This window comes from Mustela erminea, chromosome 14 (assembly GCF_009829155.1).
Source record: "Mustela erminea isolate mMusErm1 chromosome 14, mMusErm1.Pri, whole genome shotgun sequence".
Taxonomy (NCBI): Eukaryota; Metazoa; Chordata; class Mammalia; order Carnivora; family Mustelidae; genus Mustela; species Mustela erminea.
In genome coordinates this window covers 48,224,226-48,249,609 of record NC_045627.1, presented here as the reverse complement: position 1 = coordinate 48,249,609, position 25,384 = coordinate 48,224,226, and the positions used below count along the sequence as shown (strand labels likewise).

Here is a 25,384-nt window from a genome sequence, read left to right as displayed (position 1 = left end):
CTGAAATACAGATCCCACTATAAATGCAATATAAATGTTTAATTCTTATTAATAAACATTTTTAATGTAAGAAATTATATTAAAAGTTACTTCAAAGTGTATCAAGTGGACACTTTTTCTGACTTTCTCTTCATTATCTTACATACTCATGGGTTTTCCCATAGTCATCATGACAAATGCAGCTCATGCTCTGAAGAACCTGTAACCATGTTCATGCTGATTCCACTCATCTCCCCCAAATCCTAAACTGATAAATTCAACTTACAGTTTCAATTCTCCATAATGCCACAGAATGAACTTCTTCATCTCCAATGCCACAGCAATTTTTCTATTTTGTATACTACATAAAGATACCTCTAGTGTGATATTTGGTTGCATATCTTTTTCCTTTTCTGGACTTCTCTTTCACAAGTAAGGATAATGTCTTTCACCAGTGTTATTTACAGTTTGATTTGCAGATCACTTTTGGCACAGATTATTCTCTGTCTGCGACATAATAAAAAGCTTGCACCAGACTATAAATCAACTGGTTACTAAACAGTTTAGTTTTGGCTCAGTTTCTTTCTTTGATAGCAAAAATTTCTGGAAGAAGGATGAAATGTGTTTATTTCAATTCTGGCAGGAGTTCTTTAACACTTCACGGACTAATAACAAATTCTTCTACAAGCTACTTTGAATCGCATTGCCCAATCATCAATTTGCTCTTAACTGCCAGAAACACAAAAGGAATATAAACAACTGTTTGCTGAGAAAGAAGGCAGTATGCAGGAGTAAAGACCATGGGTGTGCCAAAATATCCCTTCTAAGGTAAAGGATAAGTCATTACACATCTGGATCCTCCTATAATCAAAAAAAGATGTAGAGTACCTAGTGGGTATCTTTGGATTTTGGAGGCAACATACTCCGAATCTGGGTGTGTTATTCTGGCCCACTTACCACGTGACCCAAATAGGTGCTAGTTTTCAGCAGGTTCAGAAGGTTCTGCAACAACAGGTCCTACCTGCTGAGCCCAGAGGGTTTTGCAGTGGATCCAGGCTGCTGTTCAAGCTGCTCTGCTCTGTGGGTCCTATGACCTAGCAGGTCCCATGGTGTGGAAGTATCAATGACTGCAGACTAAAAGAAGACTTTGTACATGAATCTCAGTGAAGGCCCTTACAATTCTGGAGAAAAACCCTGCCATCCTTTGTAGATAAACACTGTTCTTTTGAAATACAGCTTCTGGCCTGCTACTGTGTCTTAGTAGTGACTGAATGCTTAATCTTGGGCCACCAAGTTACCACGCTACCCGAGCTGCCCATCATGAACGGGGTGTTATTTGACTCACAAAGTCATAAAGTTGCAGGTGTATGAAACATTCCATCATCAAATGGAAGTGGTATAAATGTGATTAGGTCTAAACAGGCCCTAAGGATACAAATAAGTTACATGAAGAAGTGGCTCAAATGCCCATGGTCCCCGCTCCTGCTACACTGCCCTCTCTATCCAAACTACATGGCCTCATGGGGAGTTCCCTAGAATCAGCTGACAAAGAGAAGACAAGACTCAGGTCTGGTTTACAGTTCCATATGATATGCAGACAACATCTGGAAGTGGATAGCTACAACATTACAGTTCCTTTCTGGTATAACCTGGAAGAATACGGGTAAGGAAAATCCTTCCAGGGGACAGAACTTCAAGCACTGCACGTGGCTGTTCATGTTACTTAGAAGGAAAAATATCCAGACATGCAATTGTATATCAATACATGGGCCAACGGCCAGAGACTTAGAAGAAACATGATTGAAAAACTGGTGACAAGGAAATCTGGGGAAGAGATAGGTGGATAGACCTCTGTGAATGCACAAAAAAACATGAAGATATTTGTGTCTCATGTGAATGGTCACCAAAGGTGACCTCAGCAAAAGAGAATTTAAAAATTTAAGTGGGTAGTCTGATCCATTCCTGTATATCAGTCAGCCTCTCACCCCAGCCACCTCTGTTATCCCCCAACAGGCTCATAAACAAAATGGCAATGATGGCAGAGATGGAGGTTGACTTAGCAACATGGCCACCCCGGCTACAGTCATTGCTTTCTGCCTACCTTGCCGGCAGGAGAGATCAACACTGAGCCCCCGATGTGGCACCACTCACCCCTTCAATGATCAGCCAGCTACCTGGTGGCAGGTTGAGGATACTAGACCACTTCCATCATGGAAAAGACAATGTTTTGTCCTTACTGGAATAGACACTTGTTCTGGATATGGAGTTGCTTCTCTGCTCACAATACTTATACCAAAACAACCTCCATGGACTTACAGAATGCCTCCCCAATGTGGGTAAACCTTATCCAACCCACTGAAGGCCTGAACAGAAGAAAAGATGGAGTAAGGGAAAATTCACTGTCTGTCTTTAAGCAGGAATATTGGTCTTCTGCTGCTTTTGAACTCATACTCATTCTGTAACTTAACTGCTGGCTCTCCTGGTTCCCAGGCCTTTAGACTCAGACTAGAATTATACCATGAGATCTCCTAGGTTTCTAGCTTACCAACCACTGCTCTTGGGATTTCTCAACCTCCATAAATATGTGAGCCAATTCCTTATAATAAATCTTCCTCCCTCCCCCCGCTTTATCTGTCTCTCTCTTAGTTCTTTCTCTTTGGAGAACCCAAACTAATTCCGAAGGCAATTCCTTCAAACTGGTAATAGACACTAAGGGGAAATTGAGGAAATGCAAAGGTGGTTTCTCATTTGTCCTTATCAAGTATGGCCTCTTGATCAGGTCCTGAAGATCAAGAAAATAAAGACAGCAGTGAGAGGCCACTGGATTAAGGAATAACCAGCAACTAAGGCAGGTAAGGCAATTATAAAACTGTCTGACTAAAATCAATCTAACATACATTTACTAAGTAGTAAGTACTAGAAATTTTATATATAAAGTTCTCAGGAGCTCTATAGAATTCTGTTGTTTCTACTAAGAATCAGGCTATAGAAATCATTTTTATGCCATTTATATTTTCATTAATAATTTTTCTTAGGTTTCCTTTTATGAATTTAGTTCAATCTTTTTTTAATATTTTATTTATTTATTTGAAAGAGAGAGAGAACACAACCAGAGGGGAGGGACAGAGGGAGAGGGAGAAGCAGACTCCCCACTGAGCAAGGAGCCTGACACAGGACCCAATCCCAGGACCCCGGAATCATGGCCTGAGCTGAAGGCAGAGACTTAACCAAGTGAGCCACCCACGTGCCTAATTTAATTCAATCTTAAATAGCCTAACTGTTAAACTGCTAAAAATAATCAAGGAAAAGATTTCTGTCTAAATTTAAGGAACACTGCCTTGAGGTAAACCACCTGGAAGAGAGAAGAGCAAAGTAAGAGAACATAAGAGATAATGAAACTACCTCTTTCTTTGTGGACATTCTTTTTTTTTTTATTTTTTATTTTTTATAAACATATATTTTTATCCCCAGGGGTACAGGTCTGTGAATTGCCAGGTTTACACACTTCACAGCACTCACCAAAGCACATACCCTCCCCAATGTCCATAACCCCACCCCTCTTCTCCCAACCCCCCTCCCCCCAGCAACCCTCAGTTTTTTTTTTTTTTTAATTTTTTATTTTTTATAAACATATATTTTTATCCCCAGGGGTACAGGTCTGTGAATCGCCAGGTTTACACACTTCACAGCACTCACCAAAGCACACACCCTCCCCAATGTCCATAATGCCACCCCCTTCTCCCAACCCCCCTCCCCCCAGCAACCCTCAGTTTGTTTTGTAAGATTGAGTCACTTATGGTTTGTCTCCCTCCCAGTCCCATCTTGTTTCATTTATTCTTCTCCCACCCCCTTGACCCCCCATGTTGCATCACCACTTCCTCATATCAGGGAGATCATATGATAGTTGTCTTTCTCCGCTTGACTTACTTAGCTAAGCATGATACACTCTAGTTCCATCCACGTTGTCAGAAATGGCAAGATTTCATTTCTTTTGATGGCTGCATAGTATTCCATTGTGTATATATACCACATCTTCTTGATCCATTCATCTGTTGATGGACATCTAGGTTATTTCCATAGTTTGGCTATTGTGGACATTGCTGCTATAAACATTCGGGTGCACGTGCCCCTTCGGATCACTACATTTGTATCTTTAGGGTAAATACCCAGTAGTGCTATTGCTGGGTGATAAGGTAGTTCTATTTTCAAAATTTGAGGAACCTCCATGTTTTTTTCCAGAGAGGTTGCACCAGCTTGCATTCCCACCAACAGTGTAGGGGGGTTCCCATTTCTCCACATCCTCGCCAGCATCTGTCATTTCCTGATTTGTTAATTTTAGCCATTCTGACTGGTGTGAGGTGATATCTCATTGTGGTTTTGATTTGTATTTCCCTGATGCCAAGTGATATGGAGCACTTTTTCATGTGTCTGTTGGCCATCTGGATGTCTTCTTTGCAGAAATGTCTGTTCATGTCCTCTGCCCATTTCTTGATTGGATTATTTGTTCTTTAGGTGTTGAGTTTGCTAAGTTCTTTATAGATTCTGGACACTAGCCCTTTAATCTGATATGTTGTTTGCAAATATCTTCTCCCATTCTGTAAGTTGTCTTTTGGTTTTGTTAACTGTTTCCTTTGCTGTGCAAAAGCTTTTGATCTTGATAAAATCCCAATAGTTCATTTTTGCCCTTGCTTCCCTTGCCTTTGGTGATGTTCCTAGGAAGATGTTGCTGCGGTTGAGGTCAGAGAGGTTGCTGCCTGTGTTCTCCTCAAGAATTTTGATGGAGTCCTTTCTCACATTGAGGTCCTTCATCCATTTTGAATCTATTTTCGTGTATGGTGTAAGGAAATGGTCCAATTTCATTTTTCTGCATGTGGCTGTCCAATTTTCCCAACACCATTTATTAAAGAGGCTGTCTTTTTTCCATTGGACATTCTTTCCTGCTTTGTCAAAGATGAGTTGACCATAGAGTTGAGGGTCTATTTCTGGGCTCTCTATTCTGTTTCATTGATCTATGTGTCTGTTTTTGTGCCAGTACCATGCTGTCTTGATGATGACAGCTTTGTAATAGAGCTTGAAGTCCGGAATTGTGATGCCACCAACTTTGGCTTTCTTTTTCAATATTCCTTTGGCTATTCGAGGTCTTTTCTGGTTCCATATAAATTGTAGTATTATTTGTTCCATTTCTTTAAAAAAGATGGATAGTACTTTGATAGGAATTGCATTAAATGTGTAGATTTCTTTAGGTAGCATGGACATTTTCACAATATTTATTCTTCCAATTCAGGAGCATGGAACATTTTTCCATTTCTTTGTGTCTTCCTCAATTTCTTTCATGAGTACTTTATAGTTTTCTGAGTATAGATTCTGTGCCTCTTTGGTTAGGTTTATTCCTAGGTATCTTGTGGTTTTGGGTGCAATTGTAAATGGGATTGACTCCTTAATTTCTCTTTCTTCTGTCTTGTTGTTGGTGTAGAGAAATGCAACTGATTTCTGTGCATTGATTTTATAGCCTGACACTTTACTGAATTCCTGTACAAGTTCTAGCAGTATAGGAGTGGAGTCTTTTGGGTTTTCCACATATAGTATCATATCATCTGCGAAGAGTGATAGTTTGACTTCTTCTTTGCCAATTTGGATGCCTTTAATTTCCTTTTGTTGTCTGATTGCTGAGGCTAGGACTTCTAGTACTATGTTGGATAGCAGTGGTGATAATGGACATCCCTGCCGTGTTCCTGACCTTAGTGGAAAAGCTTTCAGTTTTTCTCTATTGAGAATGATATTTGCGATGGGTTTTTCATAGATGGCTTTGATAATATTGAGGTATGTGTCCCCTCTCCCTACACTCTGAAGAGTTTTGATCAGGAAGGGATGCTGTACTTTGTCAAATGCTTTTTCAGCATCTATTGAGAGTATCATATGGTTCTTGTTCTTTCTTTTATTGATGTGTTGTATCACATTGATTGATTTGCAGATGTTGAACCAAACTTGCAGCCCTGGAATAAAACCCACTTGGTCGTGGTGAATGATCCTTTTAATGTACTGTTGAATCCTACTGGCTAGTATTTTGGTGAGAATTTTCGCAACTGTGTTCATCAAGGATATTGATCTATAGCTCTCTTTTTTGATGGGATCTTGTCTGGTTTTGGGATCAAGGTGATGCTGGCCTCATAAAATGAGTTTGGAAGTTTTCCTTCCATTTCTATTTTTTGGAACAGTTTCAAGAGAATAGGAATTAGTTCTTCTTTAAGTGTTTGGTAGAATTCCCCCAGAAAGCCGTCTAGCCCTGGGCTTTTGTTTGTTTGGAGATTTTCAATGACTGTTTCAATTTCTTTACTGGTTATGGATCTGTTCAGGCTTTCTATTTCGTCCTGGTTCAGTTGTGGTAGTTTATGTTTCTAGGAATGCATCCATTTCTTCCAGATTGTCAAATTTGTTGGCGTAGAGTTGCTCATAGTATGTTCTTATAATTGTTTGTATTTCTTTGGTGTTAGTTGTGATCTCTCCTCTTTCATTCATGATTTTATTTATTTGGGTCCTTTCTCTTTTCTTTTTGGTAAGTCTGGCCAGGGGTTTATCAATTTTATTAATTCTTTCAAAGAACCAGCTCCTAGTTTCGTTGATTTGTTCTATTGTTTTTTTTGGTTTCTATTTCATTGATTTCTGCTCTGATCTTTATGATTTCTCTTCTCCTGCTGGGTTTAGGGTTTCTTTCTTTTTCTTTCTCCAGCTCCTTAGGTGTAGGGTTAGGTTGTGTACCTGAGACCTTTCTAGTTTCTTGAGAAAGGCTTGTACCACTATATATTTTCCTCTCATGACTGCCTTTGTTGTGTCCCACAGATTTTGAACTGTGTTTTCATTATCATTTGTTTCCATGCTTTTTTTCAATTCTTCTTTAATTTCCTGGTTGACCCATTCATTCTTTAGAAGGATGCTGTTTAGTCTCCATGTATTTGGGTTCTTTCCAAACTTCCTCTTGTGGTTGAGTTCTAGCTTCAGAGCATTGTGGTCTGAAAATATGCAGGGAATGATCCCAATCTTTTGATACCGGTTGAGTCCTGATTTAGGACCGAGGATGTGATCTATTCTGGAGAATGTTCCATGTGCACTAGAGAAGAATGTGTATTCTGTTGCTTTGGGATGAAATGTTCTGAATATATCTGTGATGTCCATCTGGTCCAGTGTGTCATTTAAGGCCTTTATTTCCTTGGTCATCTTCTGCTTGGATGATCTGTCCATTTCAGTGAGGGGAGTGTTAAAGTCCCCTACTATTATTGTATTAGTGTTGATGTGTTTGATTTTGTTAATAATTGGTTTATATAGTTGGCTGCTACCACGCTGGGGGCGTAGACATTTAAAATTGTTAGATCTTCTTGTTGGACAGACCCTTTGAGTATGATACAGTGTCCTTCCTCATCTCTTATTATAGTCTTTGGCTTAAAATCTAATTCATCTGATATAAGGATTGCCACTCCTCCTTTCTTCTGATGTCCATTAGCATGGTAAATTCTTTTCCACCCCCTCACTTTAAATCTGGAGGTGTCTTCGAGCTTAAAATGGGTTTCTTGTAGGCAACATATAGATGGGTTTTGTTTTTTTATCCATTCTGATACCCTGTGTCTTTTGATTGGGGCATTTAGCCCATTAAAATTCAGGGTAACTATTGAGAGATATGAATTTAGTGCCACTGTATTGCCTGTAAGGTGACTGTTACTGTATATTGTCTCTGTTCCTTTCTTATCTACCACTTGTAGGCTCTCTCTTTGCTCAGAGGACCCCTTTCAATATTTCCTATAGAGCTGGTTTGGTGTTTGCAAATTCTTTCAGTTTTTGTTTGTCCTGGAAGCTTTTAATCTCTCCTTCTATTTTCAATGATAGCCTAGCTGGATATAGTATTATTGGCTGCATGTTTTTCTCGTTTAGTGCTCTGAATATATCATGCCAGCTCTTTCTGGCCTGCCAGGTCTCTGTGGATAAGTCTGCTGCCAATCTAACATTTTTAGCATTGTATGTTACAGACTTCTTTTCCCAGGCTGCTTCAGGATTTTCTCTTTGTCACTGAGACTTGTAAATTTTACTATTAGGCGACAGGGTGTGGACCTATTCTTACTGATTTTGAGGGGCGTTCTCTGAACCTCATGAATTTTGATGCTTGTTCCCTTTGCCATATTGGGGAAATTCTCCCCAATAATTCTCTCCAGTATACCTTCTGCTCCACTCTCTCTTTCTTCTTCTTCTGGAATCCCAATTATTCTAATGTTGTTTCATCTTATGGTGTCACTTATCTCTCGAATTCTCCCCTCGTGGTCCAGTAGCTGTTTGTCCCTCTTTTGCTCAGCTTCTTTATTCTCTGTCATTTGGTCTTCTATATCGCTAATTCTTTCTTCTGACTCATTTATCCTAGCATTGAGAGTCTCCATTTTTGATTGCACCTCATTAATAGCTTTTTTGAGTTCAATTTGGTTAGATTTTAGTTCTTTTATTTCTCCAGAAAGGGCTTTTTTATCTCCTGAGAGGGTTTCTCTAATATCTTCCATGCCTTTTTCGAGCCCGGCTAGAACCTTGAGAATCGTCATTCTGAACTCTAGATCTGACATATTACCAATGTCTGTATTGGTTAGGTCCCTAGCCTTCGGTACTGCCTCTTATTCTTTTTTTTTTGTGGTGAATTTTTCCGCCTTGTCACTTTGTCCAGATAAGAGTATATGAAGGAGCAAGAAAAATACTAAAAGGGTGGCAACAACCCCAGGAAAATATGCTTTAGCCAAATCAGAAGAGATCCCAAATCATGACGGGGGAGAAAGGGGATAAAAAGAGGTTCAGAAAGAAAGAAAGGGAAAAAAAAAAAAAGGAAAGAAAGAAAGGAATTAAAAAAAGAAAACAAATAAAGAAAAGTATAAAAAAGAATATATATATATATTAGATAAACTAGTTAAAAAACATTAAAAAAGAAAAGGGTAAAAGTTAAAAAAATTTTAGCAGAAGAAGAGGAAAAAAATGAAAAAGAAAAAAAAATTAAATTAATTGCAAGACTAAAGAATCATAGGGAGAAAGCCATGGGTTCCGTGCTTTGCTTTCTCCTCCTTGGAATTCTGCTGCTCTCCTTGGTATTGAAACTGCACTCCTTAGTAGGTGAACTTGGTCTTGGCTGGATTTCTTGTTGATCTTCTGGGGGAGGGGCCTGGTGTAGTGATTCTCAAGTGTCTTTGCCCCAGGCGGAATGCATCACCCTTACCAGGGGCCAGGCTGAGTAATCCGCTCCGGTTTGCTTTTAGGAGCTTTTGTTCCCTGAGCGCTTTCAGTAGAGTTCCGGAGGACAGGAATACAAACGGAGGACGGGAATACAAACGGCGGCCTCCCAGTCTCCCGCCTGGAGGAGCCAAGAGCCCGGGGCCCCACTCCTCAGTGCGCCCTCAGAGAAGAGCGCCCAGTAACTCCCATCTGCCTGATCTCCAGCCGCTCTCCGAGCTCACCGAGCCTGCGACTGGTTCAAGGTACCCCCGAGCTCACTGTCGGCTCTGCCTCTGTAGCCAGCCTCCCCGTTCTAATACCTGTAATCTCTGCGACACTCAGACACCTCCGATCCCTCTGTGATCCTGTGGGACCTGAGGCCACGCTGACCCCGCGTGGGCTTCGCCCCGGTTTAGCCTCTGGAGCGATGTTCCTCGGCGGAACAGACTTTTAAAAGTCCTGATTTTGTGCTCCGTTGCTCCGCCACTTGCTGGGAGCCGGCCCCTCCCCCTGGGGTCTATCTTCCTGTCGCTTTGGATTCACTTCTCCGCCAGTCCTACCTTTCAGAAAGTGGTTGTTTTTCTGTTTCTAGAATTGCTGTTCTTCTTCTCTTCGATCTGCGGATGGATTTGTAGGTGTTTGCAATCTTTAGATAAGCTATCTAGCTGATCTCCTGCTAGCTAAAGTAGTCTCAGCCTGCTACTTCTCCGCCATCTTGACTCATCCCCTTATCCTTTGTGGACATTCTTGTTTCTGAGCTAGTACTCAGTTAAATCTTGCAGGACTTCATATTTTATTGAAATCAGGGTGACTCCTCCCTATAATAATCAATCTCTTATGAGTAGCCCAAACAGATACTGGTTACCAGTGTTTACTTAAATTCTTATGTTTGCAAATGAGTGCAAAATCCCACCTCTCTAATAGCAAATCCAGCAAACAATAAGAATATCCAAGGAACAATCAAATTTTGAGCTGTGACACACTGAAATTTCAAAAGGAGGCATTCATATAGCTAAAGTAATTTAAAAAATATTTTCCCTGTATTTTTAAAAAGAAGAGAACTCCCCCCCCTTTTCCTGGGAGTATGGGGGGTGGGGGGGAGAGGAAATCTTTTTTTCTTTTTTTTTTAATTTTTTGCCAGAGAGAGAATGAGAGTACATTAGTAGGGGGAGCAACAGGCAGAGAGAGAGGCGGACTCCTCGTTGAGCAAAAAGCCTGATGCGGGACTTAATCCTAAGACCTGAAGTTCATGACCTGCGCCAAAGGCAGATGGCTAACTGACTGAGCCACCCAGGTGTCCCGAGAGAGAAAGTTAAGCAGGTTCCACACCCAGTGCAGAACCTGAGGCAGGGATCGATCTCACCACCCTATGATCATGACTTGAGCCAAAATCAAGAGCAGAGATGCTTAACCGACTGAGCCATCCAGGTGCCCCAAAAGAAGAGGACTTCTGAGTAGAAATACTTTAATCTTTTCTTTTAGTCCTATACTAAAATGATAGAGAAGAAAAATTTTAAAACATATAAACCATAATAATAAAGAGAATTACAGAAGGGACAGAAACTTTAATAAGTGATTTAGCAGGACTGGAAAAAGACATAACTGCAGTATGAATGGATAGGGAACATGGACAAAAAGAGAACCAATTTGCCCTATATAACCCCAATAAGGGTCAAAATGCTAGATACAGAAAAAAGTAAGAATATGACCCATCAAGGTTAAAGATGATGGGAATTAACTAGAAGTCTACACAAGGCAAAAACAGACTTCCAGTCTTTTACCTCTATTCCAAGCAAAAAAATCAGAGGTTGCTTCTCTAGAGAAAATAGAACAACCTAAGAAGGAAAAAATCCTCCACTCAGTAGATACTGAGGGTCCTTCAATATCCATCTAGTACTATAAAATCAAGCCAGCCAATTGACCAGCCCAGCCCACATATAAAAAGTCTGGAATCAACTTTTTAATTCCTCACTCTTAAATATTAATAAACAGCAAATAATCATTAGATATTTGAAGAAAGAATCCAAAAGAAAGAAACCAAAATAAACATAAAGGACAAAATGCCTATTTGGAAAGAGACAGATAATATAAGGAACCTAAGAAATCTTAACAAAAACTAGCAGGAACACTCTACTTAATATAGTTACTGATAAAACAAAAATTGAATGATATGAATAAGGAATGGTATATAATAAATAGTTCCTGGAACCTGAGGATACACTTGTCAAGGTAAGTAATTCAACAGAAATGGAGAGCTGAAATATGAAGTTGAGGGAATATATGAGGAAAGATAATTAAAACCAAAGGAAAGTCGGGCGCCTGGGTGGCTCAGTGGGTTAAGCCGCTGCCTTCAGCTCAGGTCATGATCTCAGGGTCCTGGGATCGAGTCCCGCATCGGGCTCTCTGCTCGGCAGGGAGCCTGCTTCCCTCTCTCTCTCTGCCTGCCTCTCCATCTACTTGTGATTTCTCTCTGTCAAGTAGATAAATAAAATCTTTAAAAAAAAAAAAAAAAAAAAACCAAAGGAAAGTATAAAAGAAAAAGATAAAAGATTGAGAATAAATTCAGAAGCTCTAGTTTGTAATTAGCAAGAATTCCAGAAAGATATAGAGAAAATAAGGTAAAAACAAAAATCATAGAAAAAACTTTAAAAAATTTCACACAATATGTGTATCCAAAGAGTCTACTAAATTACCCATACATTAAACAGGAAACATACAAACAACTACAACACAACTCAAATCCCAGGACATCTCTGTGAAACTACATAATGCCAAAAATAAAAGATTAAAGTGCCAGGAAAAAAAGGGTTAATACATCTCTCAGAATAATAAAAACAGGCAAATAATATATAAAATGGATCAGAATGTAGACTCTTCTCAGTGGCAACCTGAATCCCAAAAAAGCAATGCATTCAGATTTTTTGGTAAAGATTTTATTTATTTATTTGACAGAGATCATAAGAAGGCAGAGAGGCAGGCAGAAAGAGAGGGGGAAGTAGGTTCCCTGTTGAGCAGAGAGCCCGATGTGGGGCTCGATCCCAGGACCCTGAGCCAAAGACAGAGGCTTTTTACCAATGAGCCACCCAGGCGCCCCTGCATTCAGATTTCTAATGGAAAAATCATTTCTTCCATCCTCGCCAAATCATTAATATCAAATATTAGAGTAGATAAAAGAAATTTTTAGTAATGCAGTAACTAAAAAAAATTTACCATCCATTCGCCCTCTCTTTAAAAGTAAATTAAAGATATACTCTAGCAAAATGAGGGAATAAACTAAAAAGATACCCAAGAAATAGTGGACCCAATCCCACAATATGACGAAAGGAAGACTCTGAATGACAGTTCTAGAGAAATCTTCAGACAGTAATCTGTTCAGAATAAAAAGGTTGATTGAGATGGAGAGAAGAACAGAAATAGTAAGTCTCTGAATACGATATGAATTTTTTTAAACTATGTATATGTATCACACTGAACTTCTTAAAATTTAGTAATATTAAATGCGGAAAAAATAGAAATAGTTATATGAAATCTTAGACTCATTTAGCTTTTAACTTCTGTTAGCATTTTGGGAAATTTCAAAGATGCCCTTAGAAGATTCTGCAATTTCTCTTCTCATAATTTTGTTTTCATTTCATAAACAAAAAGTAAAGTTAACTTGACCAGTGTTTACTATAATATTTCAGAGGTGATAACGACAGAAAAGAGCCATTAAGAGAGTCACAGTTTTTCTTAAAGCGTCTGAAAAAAGTTTTGTTTTTATGGTACTTATCATTGGTTATCAATTCATGTATTGTCTCCTGAATTATACTACTTCTATTATTAGACGTGGCATGGTCAGATTAGCTGGTATTTATCATGCTTCATGTTTCAGAGCAATAAACCCAGACACAAAAGAGGGCATGTGGTATAGTAGTACAAGGACTCATAGTATCTTGAACATATTTTAGCTATTCCCCTACCACTTCTACCTTCTTTTTCCTTTGACTCTGAAGCTTCTGATGAGAAAATCTCCCCAGACTAATGAGCAGAGAAACACTATAAACCAGAGTCTATCTCCTAGTTACAGTTAAAATTCTAAGCTCTATGTCTGAATATTTCAATCATGAAATCACTTTCCTCCCTTCGGAGAAGTCCCAAGATCTCGGATCCGAAAAAGATCTTCCACTTTCTTGCTCCCAGGCATAGCACAGAAAAGTTTATTTTCAAAAAGTAATCCAACATCCACAAAAATGGAAAAGAGTAATCCAAAGAATACATTATCAAGTACTTACATAACAATTTTCAAGACTTTAATAGGATATTTACACTAATTGTCATTATTGTTACTAACACAGGAGCCATATTTCACTTCAACTAGCCTTTACTGAGCATCTGTCAAGAGTTTGGTTTTGATGGACACCAGGAATTTTAATTGGTCCCTGCTCATAAGAAGCTATAACATACAACCCTGAGGAAGGTAATCCAGAAAATAAGGTCAGCAGAGAAGCTAGATTGTTCATTCTCAACCATAATTTTAAGCAAAATGTGGCTAGTCTACAAAAAACAAACACAGATTTAAAACTAACCAAAAGATACCCATGATTTAAAGTTATTCTTTAGTTTTCTTCTGTTCATCTGACCTTGTCTGTAAGTTTGAACCAAAAACAGTACTACCAAATAAGAAGATAGCTTCTAATATCAGCTCACCCTGTGTCTTTGGACAAGTCTCATCACTGCTACAAGTCTCAATTTTCTCAAAAAAAAAAAGGACTGAGGAAGACTAAACTTGAAGTTTTCAAACAGAATTTAAATTATATGACTATGATTATGTAAGTAAAAACCGCTGTTTATTTCTTACGTAGCTGAAATTATAGTAGCAGCCACTGATGACTGAATGTCTATGATACTTCTAATTTTACAACTACTATTTCTAATTCTGTCAACAATTTTATAAATATAAGGAAATAGGAGAAAAACTGGCTTGCCAAATATCACACAGCTCATAAATGTTGGGGACTGTACTGAAAGCATCACAAAAAAAAAAAAATATTTTTTCTCCAACACAAGTTTGTTATGTATTACTTACAAGCATTATTTCTACAGAAATTTGAATAGGCATTAGAAACCCAATTAACTTAAAAGAAAGTAAAGTCAATCCATTTTACAGTTCAAAATATCAGAACTAAAAACATTCATAAATACTCACCTGATGCAACAGACGTTTCAGTTTGAGTAACTGAGTTTTTACAGCAGTACAATCTTGGACCATGTGCCGGAGCGTCATCTCATCTAATATCACTGTATTTTCGGGTACATCTACAAACATCTTCTGAGCCTGGAAAAAGGGGGTCCCTCCATAGCTTTCAAAATGACCCAAAGGAGATTCTCTATAGGGAGAGCCTCTGGAAGGACAGGGGAAGAAGTTGGAGGGAAAAGATATACAATATAATTTCAGAAAGAAATAGGGTAATGAAATTATTGCAGTGATTATTACAAATCATTTATCATTATCACATTTGACTTTTGTTTACCTCAGATAATGAATTTGTTTGCAACAAAATTTCCAATCAGTTCTAGTTCTCATAATTATCTTCTGCACTCCTCCCCCTTTTGTGCTTTCTACAGATTGGTGAATAAACCTTTTTCTTTAGCAAATAGACGAGAAATAAAAAATTCTAGGGAAAGGTCTTGTCTGAAAAAATTATACTTATTTTCTTGCCTGAACAGATTGTCCGCTCTTTAGCTTTTGACTTTAATTGGCCTCTTGAACTTCACATCTTATTTTTAGCCCCATAATTATGTTACCTATGTTAATTCCCAGTTTGGTCACATATTGCTAGATTCCATTCTCTTCTAAGTCCCAGCAAACAGTTAAGACAGATGAACTGTTACTTCTTGTTTTGTTTTTTCATTATTGATAAATCTTCTTTTCCAATAAAGGTTAAACTTGGTTTTATAAAAGTCTTATACAAACCACCTATTTCATAATCTTAAACTATATTTTGAAAAAATCTACTCTAAGAAAATTTAAACCTCCCTTTAGTTTCATATAACATGCATGCTGAAAAAAGCAGGAAAAAAATAACCTAGGGCCCATTTGTTTTATGGATGTGAAAAACACAATGTTTTAATCATAAGTCATTAGCTGCATCAATTATGAAATTACTGCATTCATATAATACATAGTTCCAGTTGGTTCTTAAGACATGAAATTAGTATATATGTAAATACATATATAAATACATATATATGGGGGCGCCTGGGTGGCTCAGTCTTTAAGCGTCTGCCTTCAGCTCAGTTCATCCCAGGGTCTTGAAATCAGGCCCCGCATGGGGCTCCCTGCTCAGCAGGAGGCCTGCTTCTCCCTCTCCCACTCCCCCTGCTTATATTCCCTCTCTTACTGTCTCTCTGTCAAATAAATAAATAGATGACATTTTAATAAATATATATATGTGTATAAATATACATATATAAATATAAAAATTTTAAAAAACAAAATATATAAAATAACACACTGAAAGAGTATTCTCTCCAAATAATGGTTATGTTAACATATCAGGATTAAAGTTAAATTCATGATGCATTAAATTTGCAAAAGCCACAACACATTAATTTTTAACCAGACTGAAAAAGTAGAAACATGGTTTTCACTAAATTTTCTAGTTTTCAAACAAATAGTCCCAAATCTCCAAACTCTTAAATATTCAATATAAGCTTGGTTTTCACAAGATTATATTCTTCTGAAACTATTTTTCATATGGGATTTCAGGTCTGATTCTGGTTTTAACCTAATTAAAAAAAAATTTAAGAACTTCTAAATTGCTGATCTATAGTTAAGATCTAATGTGTTTATATAGAATTCTGCTTTATTTTTATGGTTCAAGTCATAGTTGAATTATTAAATTTCAAATACTGATCAATTAGTATGATTTAACCATTCATTACTGAATAGATGGATAATCTATACAGGAAGTGATAAAAAATACATAGTAATAATAAGTTAGCAAAGCAGTAAAACAAAAATACAGAATTATCTGGCATATGAAGAAAAAAGATAAGCGATATTTTCGGGGGAAAAAGCTGACATACTTAGGAAGATTTTCTTGGGCAGAAAAGAACCTGGGATGAACTATAAAGTTTGAATTTGACTGGAATGAAAAGTGAAGGCTTTCTGGAAAAAGAAAATAAAAAGCAATGGCACAAAGTGCAAGACATGTTTTTCAGGGACAGGGACACACTTAAATATGGCTTATGAGGCCAAAGATAGACTGAATCCAATATATTCTTTAACTTTATCCCTTAACACATCTGCCTTCCTTAAACTGACTTCTTAAGCCACAGTCAATTACCTGAGACTGCCTAAGCACACTACAATCTCCCCCATCTCCAAACCTATGTCAAACTCTCTTTACTCCTGGCCAGGCTACCCACCCTATCCTCCATTGCCACTTGATCTAGAGAATGATAACTCTTCTTCATCTTAAATTAGTTGGCATTTCCTCAAGGAAAGCTTCCTTAATCCCCCCAAAGCAGGGTTTGGTACTTCCACGGGTGTCCTTATAGAGCCCTCTAATATGCCCCACCATATTACCTGACATAGTATATTGTGTTCATTGGCAATCTGTGCCAAATTATAAACTCCATGAAGACACACACTGTATATTCTTTTCCTCTATATCAGAGACCAGTTAGCTTTTTATTTGTTTATTTTTGTTGTTGTTGCTTTCCCTGAATGATTAAGGATCATGGATTTTAACCACTAGGTTATTTCTTTTCAAGCTTCCAATGCTGAAATTCTAAAGTTCTTTAGTTACTACTTTAAAAGTATAATCTGGAAGCAGTTACATTAAAAAGTCCCAGTTAATAACAAATTAAACTTTACTTGTTATGTTACCAAGTGAAAAAATCAAAGAGTGGAAAGGAAAGAGACTGAATGAGGCTGGTCTGCAATCTACAATATAAGAAACAGGTACAGAGTAAGGCTTATTTTAGGTTGACTAAAAATTAACTACATGTAACAAACTAATGAATTAAAAACATTCAAAAGAAGAGTCACAAGTTTTTATCATTAACAATACAGAGTCAAAGATTTGGTACCTAGAAAACTGCAATGGTATATAAGAGCCACCTCTCACCTACGAGTAAGGTTTAAATCCTGACTGACAGTAACCAGCTACTAAAAATACTTAATGTCTTTGGGCCATAATTTCTTTAACTCCCAATGTTCTCCAGTGCAAAATAAATAAAGCTCATATACCTTAGGTTGCATTTCAAATACTTACACCATGAGACCCAAAATGAAACTTACATCTTCTCCTCATACTAAAATGCTACTTCCTCTAAAAGCCCTTCCTGATCCTCTCAACTAGATAAAACTAGCACATTAGGATCCTTAATTTACTTAGTACAAATTAAAGAAATCTATATAGCTATCACCTCTAATTATATTACAAGATCTTTGAAAACTCATTTTTATATTACCTATACAGATTATCTGAGTTCAAATCTGACCTTTGTCACTTACTAGCTAGTAACAGGACAAGTTACTTTATCAATCCTTCATTTTCTTGGTCTATAAAATGAGGATAATAACAGTACTTACCTCATTAGGTTGGAATAAGTCTCAAATGAGGTAATATATGTTTTAAAGTGCTTGGAACAGTGCCTGACATATAGTAAATGTTAACTAATTGCTATTGTATTACTGTGGTTAGTATAATTTCCAACTTCTGTATATTGAAAAAATTTTCTAACATAAAAGTCCAAAGAATACTATAGTGCCCTATAACCTTCACCTATATTCCCCAATTGATAAATTTTTTTTTTAATTTTTTAGTTCATGATATATAGGGTTGTTTTTTTTTTTAAAGATTTTGTTTATTTATTGGACAGACAAAGACCACAAGTAGGCAGAGAGGCAGGCAGAGAAAGAGAGAGGGAAGCAAGCTCCCTGCTGAGCAGAGAGCTCGATCCCGGACACTGAGATCATGACCTGAGCCAAAGGCAGAGGCTCAACCCACTGGGCCACCCAGGTGCCCCCCAATTGATAAATTTTAACACGATTTGTTTATACCCAGGTATTTGGTGTGAAACCATCTGACAATACACTGGAAATAACATAACACTCTTACTGAACTTAGCTGGAAAAAAATGAAGATAGCTGAGAAGGTCAAGAGGCAAAAGAAGACAAAGATGTAACAGAAAACAAATATATACCAGGGGTTATTTTCAGAAAATAAATGGATACCATTAAAGATAGGAGAGGGAAAAAATAGGACAGAAAGAAAATGAAGATTTTGAGATTCCACATTCTGAGAGGATGATGCAGTTCACACATGTCAATCTGAACCTTTAAAACAGAATGAGTTCCAAGAGTCCCAAGCTTGAAGACATAAAGAATGTAAAGAAAAATAAACATGGGACAATAGTGGAATTATTGGACACAAGAACCCATAATAAGTTGACAGGCATAAATCTATTTGTATACAGACTTTAACAATCGTGGATTTCTGGTAGAGAACTTAAATAGTGAAAGCAAAAGAAGACTGCATGCTGTCTGGGGGAACACACTGGACTATTAGCAGTGTGTTAGTACAGGCAGACTGCAGCTAACCACAGGCCAGACAGGCTATTGAATATGAAGAAGGGAACCAATATAGGAATGGGTTAAGGCAACATTGAGTTCAGTAGTTACAGAAGCATGAGAAAGAACTGTCTACCATCACCAATATTGTACAATATTGTTCTAGAAGTATAGATAATAAAGTCATCCCCCCAAAATGGGATCAGAATAACTGCAAAAAGGAATCTCTAAGAGATAAGCTTTTTTTTAAACTCATTTAAATTGAATCCATACAATAGCATCAACAATCCACACACCTAATAATCACATCAATGCATAATCATTATTGCAGTTTTAAAGAAATCTCTCCAAATGCGTGGCTGTACCCACATACTTATACCCTTCACTTCTACCGGAGCTTCTTAATTACTAAGATGTGTGATTCTGTGCTACTCTGAAGGCTTGTGATTCACACATTAGAACAGTAAGTGGAAATGTGTGTGTGAGAGACAGGGAGAAAGAGAATTTTTCTTCTTCATTTATTTCCTAATCTGAGTTACACTTTGACCTCACAAAACCTTTAGTGTTTCTTTTTTCATCTTTAATAAAAATTGTATATTAAAAATTAAACATGTATTTTTATATTCATGGTTATTATATTTTTTCAATGTTTCAATTTTTTCAATGTTTTTTCAACATACCCTCAATTAAAATCCCACCAAATTATTTTGTGAATGTCAACAAAGTGATTCTAAAGTTTATACGAACAAGAAGAAGAGCCAGGATAACCAATACAAAGAAAAAGAAAGTCAGAATACTGACACTATCTGATTCTCAGACTTACTACACAAAGTGATAGTAATTAAGACAGTAGTATGGATGAAAAAATATACAAATGACTATAACAAAACAGAGAATCCAAAATATATCCACACATATAGTCAAACGATCTTTGACAAAAGAGCAAAGGCAATTCAAAGAACACAGGATAACAGAAATACCATATGATCTAGTAATTCCGCTACTGATGGGAAAAACAAAAACACTAATTTAAAAAGATACATGCACCCTTATAACTACTGCAGCATATTTATAATAGCCGAGATAATTACGTATTGGGACACAACCCAAGTGTCCACTGATAGATGAATGAATGGATAAAGATGTGGTGTGTGTATGTGCATGTATGCACACAATGGAATATTACTCAACTATTAAAAAAAAAAAGAAAACATCTTGCCACTTGCAACAACATGAACGGACCTACAAGGTATTATGCTAGGTAAAATAAGTCAGACAGAGAGAGATAAATACCATGATTTCACTTATACATAGAACCTAAAAAACAAATGAACAAAGAAACAAAGAAACAGACTTTTAAATACAGAGAACAAACTGATGGGTGCCAATGGGAATCTAAGAAGGAGGATAAGGAAAATGAATAAAGGGTAGAAATGGGTACAAATTCCCAGTTACAAAATAATTAAGTCACAGAGATGAAAACTACAGCACAGAGAATATAGTCAATAATATTATAATAATGTTGTTTTGGTGACAGATGGTGACTATATTTATGATGAGTACTGAGTAATGTATAAAACTGTTGAATCAGTATGTTGTATACCTGAAACTAATATAACACTGTATTTTTATTACACTTCAATAAAAGAAAAACAAAGAAAACCTAGGAAAAGAAAAAAAACCAAAAAACAAAAAGGAGACTGGATAGTCTTTTCAACGATGATACTAAAAAAACTAGAATCCATACAGAAAGAAATGATCCTTTACATGGTACACAAAAATTAACTCAACATGTATCAAAGACCTAAAGGTAAAATGTAAAACTACGAGGTAGTGAAGAAGAAAGTCCAGGGGACATTGGGTTGAGCAGTAACTTTTTAGATACACACAAAAAGTATCACCTAGGGGCGCCTGGGTGGCTCAGTGGTTTGGGCTGCTGCCTTCGGCTCGGGTCATGATCTCAGGGTCCTGGGATCAAGCCCCGCATCGGGCTCCCTGCTCCGCAGGAAGCCTGCTTCCCTCTCTCTCTCTCTCTCTCTCTGCCTGCCTCTCTGCCTACTTGTGATCTGCCTGTCAAATAAATAAATAAAATCTTTAAAAAAAAAAAAAAGTATCACCTATGAAAGAAAATAATTTGTAAACCTGACTGCATAAAATTTAAAATATCTGCTCTTTGAAAAAACACCATTAGGAGATTTGGAAAAAAAAAGTCATAGACTAGGAGAAAATATTTATAAAATATCTGATAAAGGACTGGTATCTAAAAAGACAAAGAGCTCTTAAAATTCAACAAGAAAACAAAGAACAAAATTTAAAAACAAGCAAAAGTTCTAAACAGACATCTCACTAAAGAAGATGTACAAATGGCAAATAAGCATACGAAAAAACACTCAACATTTTATATTTTTAGGGAACTGCAAATTGAAACAATAGGATATCATTACACACCTATAGAATGGTTAAAATTCAAAACACACCACCAAAATGCTGGTGAGGATGGTAACAACAGGGGCTCTCATTCACTGCTAGAGAAAATGCAATATGTACAGCCAATTTGGCAGTTTTGTACCAAACTCAACATCTTACTATATGATCCAGCAACTGTGCTTCTTGATATTTACCAAAATGAGTTCAAAACTTACACAGATAAAGGTTTAGAGCAGCTTTATCCACAATGGTCAAGTTTTGGAAGCAATCAAGATGTGTTTTAGGAGGTAAGTGGACAAATGAACTACAGTACACCCACACAATAGACTAGAGAAAGAAATGAGCTATCAAGGCATGAAAAGGCATGGAGGAAACATAAATGCATATTGCTGAGAGAAAGAAGCCAATCTGAGAAGACTACAACTATATGGCATTCTGAGAAAGGCAAAGCTATGAAGACAGGAAAAAGATCAGTGGTTGCCCTTAGTATTGGTAGAGGTTAAGGGAGAAGAAAGGGATAATACAAGGACAACATGGGAGTCTAAGGGCAGTGCAATTATTCAGTATGATAGGTAATGGTAAATATATATCATTAGGTATTTGTCAAAGGTCACAGAATGTATACACAAAGAGTGAACCCCAAAGTAAACTATGGATTTTAATTAATAACCGTGTATCAATATTGACTGATCAACTGTAACAACTAATGCAAGATGTTAATAATAGTAAAAATTATATAAAAGAAGGTGAGGGAGTATATGAGAACTCTCTGTGCTTTCTGCTAAATATTGCTAAAAATAAAACTGCTCTAAGAAATGAAGTCTATTAGTTTAAAAAAAAAAAAAAAAAGACAGAAGTATTTCCACAATGGCAGAATGAAGATCTCCAAAAAGTCCACTCCTCCATAAAAGTACTGATGACACTGGCAAATTTGTTAAAATCAACTTACTCAGTACTGTGGAAATCAACCAAATGCCTGCCACAACCAAGGAAGAAAGAAAGGAAGGAAGGAAGAAAGAAAGGGAGGGAGGGAGGGAAAAAAAGAAAACCCAGCTGAATCTTGGTAAGAACAAGCTCTGTGGATTTTAATTTACTCTGTTGCCATGCCTATCTTCCCAGCTCTGTGGTAGCCTGGAAAAATAAGAGCCTTAGAAGCATAATAGCTGTGAAACTCAGCAATCACTAGGAGGAGGGGTGAATGGTAAAGTGGGTTTGGAATTGCTGGAAAAGTACCATTTCCAGAAAATAGTTACTATTTGACCTAACTAGCACCTCCCTAGAAAAGGCCCATTCTTGGTTGTTGTTTTATTTGACCCAGTTCCGAGGTTTTTCAGTAGGAACAGACTTATCTCTAGCACATGTGTTGAAAAAAATCAGAGCAATTTTTAAAAATATTATGCTGCCAGAGACGGCGATCAAAACAAGAAGGTGATTGGGGTGCCTGGGCTCAGTGGGTTAAAAGCCTCTGCCTTCAGCTCAGGTCATGATCCCAGAGTCCTGGGATCGAGTCCCGCATCGGGCTCTCTGCTCAGCGGGGAGCCTGCGTCCCGCCTCTCTCTGCCTACCTCTATGCCTACTTGTGATCTCTATCAAATAAATAAATTAATCTATTAAAAAAAAGAATATAAAAAACAAGAAGGTGATCAAAAAACTTAAAAGAAAAACCTGAGGAAGGAGATACCCACAGGAGGCATTGAAATACCCCAACATATTCTTGAACACAGAGAAGGCCATACACCTGTGTAGGGCTGTGTGCATGCCAAGGAAATACCTGGAAAGGCCTTCACCTCTCATCTTTGGCTGACCTAGAGTCTCTGAGCAAGGAGGAAATGAAGATTAAGGCAGAGCTGCAATACCAAGTTGTTGAAAGTATCCCTAAACACATATACACATAGAGCCCCATGGCAAAGTCGGGGATACTTACTGGTTCAAGGCATTTAAAAAAATTGTTGTCTAGTTATTAGCTCAACAAACTCCAAAATTTATTAAATTAAGAGAAACACATAAACTATCAAAAGCTAAAGAAAGGGGCGCCTGGATGGCTCAGAGGGTTAGGCCTCTGCCTTCAGCTCAGGTCGTGGTCTCGGGGTCCTGGGATTGAGGCCCACATCAGGCTCTCTGCTTGGCAGGGAGCCTGCTTCCCCCTCTCTCTGTTTGCCTCTCTGCCTACTTATGATCTCTGTCTGTTAAATAAATGAATAAAATGTTAAAAAAAAAAAAAGACTTCAAATCTGCCTTTAAAAAAAAACAGCTGAAGAAAAAGTGAGAATCCTGAACAATGCAAGAAAAATATGATTCATCAGAAGACACACTCAGTAAGATTAACAGCTGATTTTTCATAAGAATGCATGGGGTTCAAAAATGTTAAATGGAAGATTGTCAACCAAGAATTCTATATCCAGCAAAATTAGTCTTCAAAATTAAAGAGAAATTAAAACATTACCATATAAACAAAAAGTGAGAGAATGTGTTGCATTCAGACTTTCCCTACAAGATAAACTGCAGTTGGAGACTTTAATACTTCTTCCTCATTAATGAACAGAACTAGGAAAAAAGGTCAGCAAAACAGAAGGCTTGAATAATACCACAAACTAACAAATCCAAATAAATATCTATAGAATATCTATAGAATATCTACAGAGATTAAATTAGTAATCAAAAAACTTTCACAAAGAAAAGTCCAAGCCCAAATAACTGCACTGGTGAATTCTATAAGCTCTTCCAAAAACAGAAATTAAAGAAACACTTTCCTATTCAATGTATATGATCATAATACCATCTAAAAAAAAATAAAATTACAGAGCAATACTTATTATGAATATATACACAAAAATCCTCAACACAGTACTAGCAAATTGAATCTAGCAATACATAAAAGGATTATATACCATGACCAACTAGAATTTATCTAAGAAATGCAAGGTTGGTTCAACATATGTAAATCAATGTTGTATACCACATTAAGAGATGCAAAAAAAAAAAGATTATCTCAGTAGTCAGAAACAAAATTTGACAAACTCCAACACTCTTTCATGACAAAAACACTCAACAAAATATGAACAGAAGTGAACTTCCTCAATGATAAAGACTACCTATAAAAACGCATAGCTAACATCATACTTAACAGTAAGAGATTAAATGCTTTACCCCTAACATTAGAAAGGCATAAATGTTTGCTCTCACCACTCCTGTTCAACACTGTATTGGAGGTTCTAGTCATCGGAAGTATGCAGGAGGAAAAAAGTAACTGGATGGGAAAGAAAAAAGTAAAACTATGTCGATTCTCTGATGACATGATCTTGTATAGAGAATCCTAAGACACTAAGGAGCCAGGAGGTTAAATGAATCATGTATATGAACACTGGAGACATTCAGGACTGCAGCAAAGCTTATGATGAAGAGGCAAAATGAGCCAAGGTCAAGATTTTTGTGAGTGAGTTGTAGGGACCAATAAGGAGGATCTGATATAGCCAAATGCCCTAAGTCTCAAACGAAAAAGACTGAAGAATAAATAACTTTGATGAGAAGCAAATAAGGAGTGAAGACAAAGACCCTACCTCTACATAGTGAAGTACTAGAATGACTGGAAAATAAGAATCTTCATATAAAAACAGGGAAAGAAGGAGGTTGCGGAAGAAAGAGGAGTGAAAGCTTAGGCCAGATGGAAAGAGCATAGTATTATCATAAGTGTGTAAACCTGGTGATTCACAGACCTGTACCCCTGGGGATAAAAATATATGTTTATAAAAAATAAAAAAATTTAATAAAAAAAAATACAAAGGAAAATGATCAGAGGTTCAGAACTACCAGTCCCCTAAATTATGGATAAGACAGATTCCTATAATTTAAAAAACAAAACAAAACAAAAAGGACAATGATGGGAATTAAAGGATAGAAAGGAAAGGGAACTTACACTCAAGAAGTCATAGAATGGGAAGAGATACTTTTACACATGTAATGTCAAAAGGCCCTGGGATTAATGCATCCAAACTTTTTAAAATCAAGGCATGGAGAGAAAAGAATAGTTTAAAGGTATACTGGAGAGTAAGGCTTATCTTAAATGGGGTCTCTCCTCTCTGTATCATCCAAATTCATAACTAGCTCTAGGGGATCTAGATATCACAAACCCAGATGGCCACCCCAAAGCCTGAAGGGATCCATAAAATGGTTAATCTATAACTATTCATG

At 37.1% G+C, this 25,384-nt stretch overlaps 1 protein-coding gene across 11 annotated transcripts in view; it reads right to left on the bottom strand.

Moving 5' to 3' along the window:
• CCSER2 (coiled-coil serine rich protein 2) overlaps positions 1 to 25,384 on the bottom strand; it is a 189,201-nt gene that overhangs the window by 68,548 nt on the left and 95,269 nt on the right. For 10 of the 11 annotated variants that reach the window (XM_032314147.1, XM_032314144.1, XM_032314145.1 and 7 more), the window contains one exon: positions 14,393 to 14,588. The exons of the other annotated variant lie outside the window; for it this stretch is intronic. In XM_032314147.1, coding sequence (XP_032170038.1) covers positions 14,393 to 14,588 — 196 coding nt within the window. The remainder of the gene's footprint in view (positions 1 to 14,392; positions 14,589 to 25,384) is intronic. 11 annotated transcript variants of the gene reach the window in all.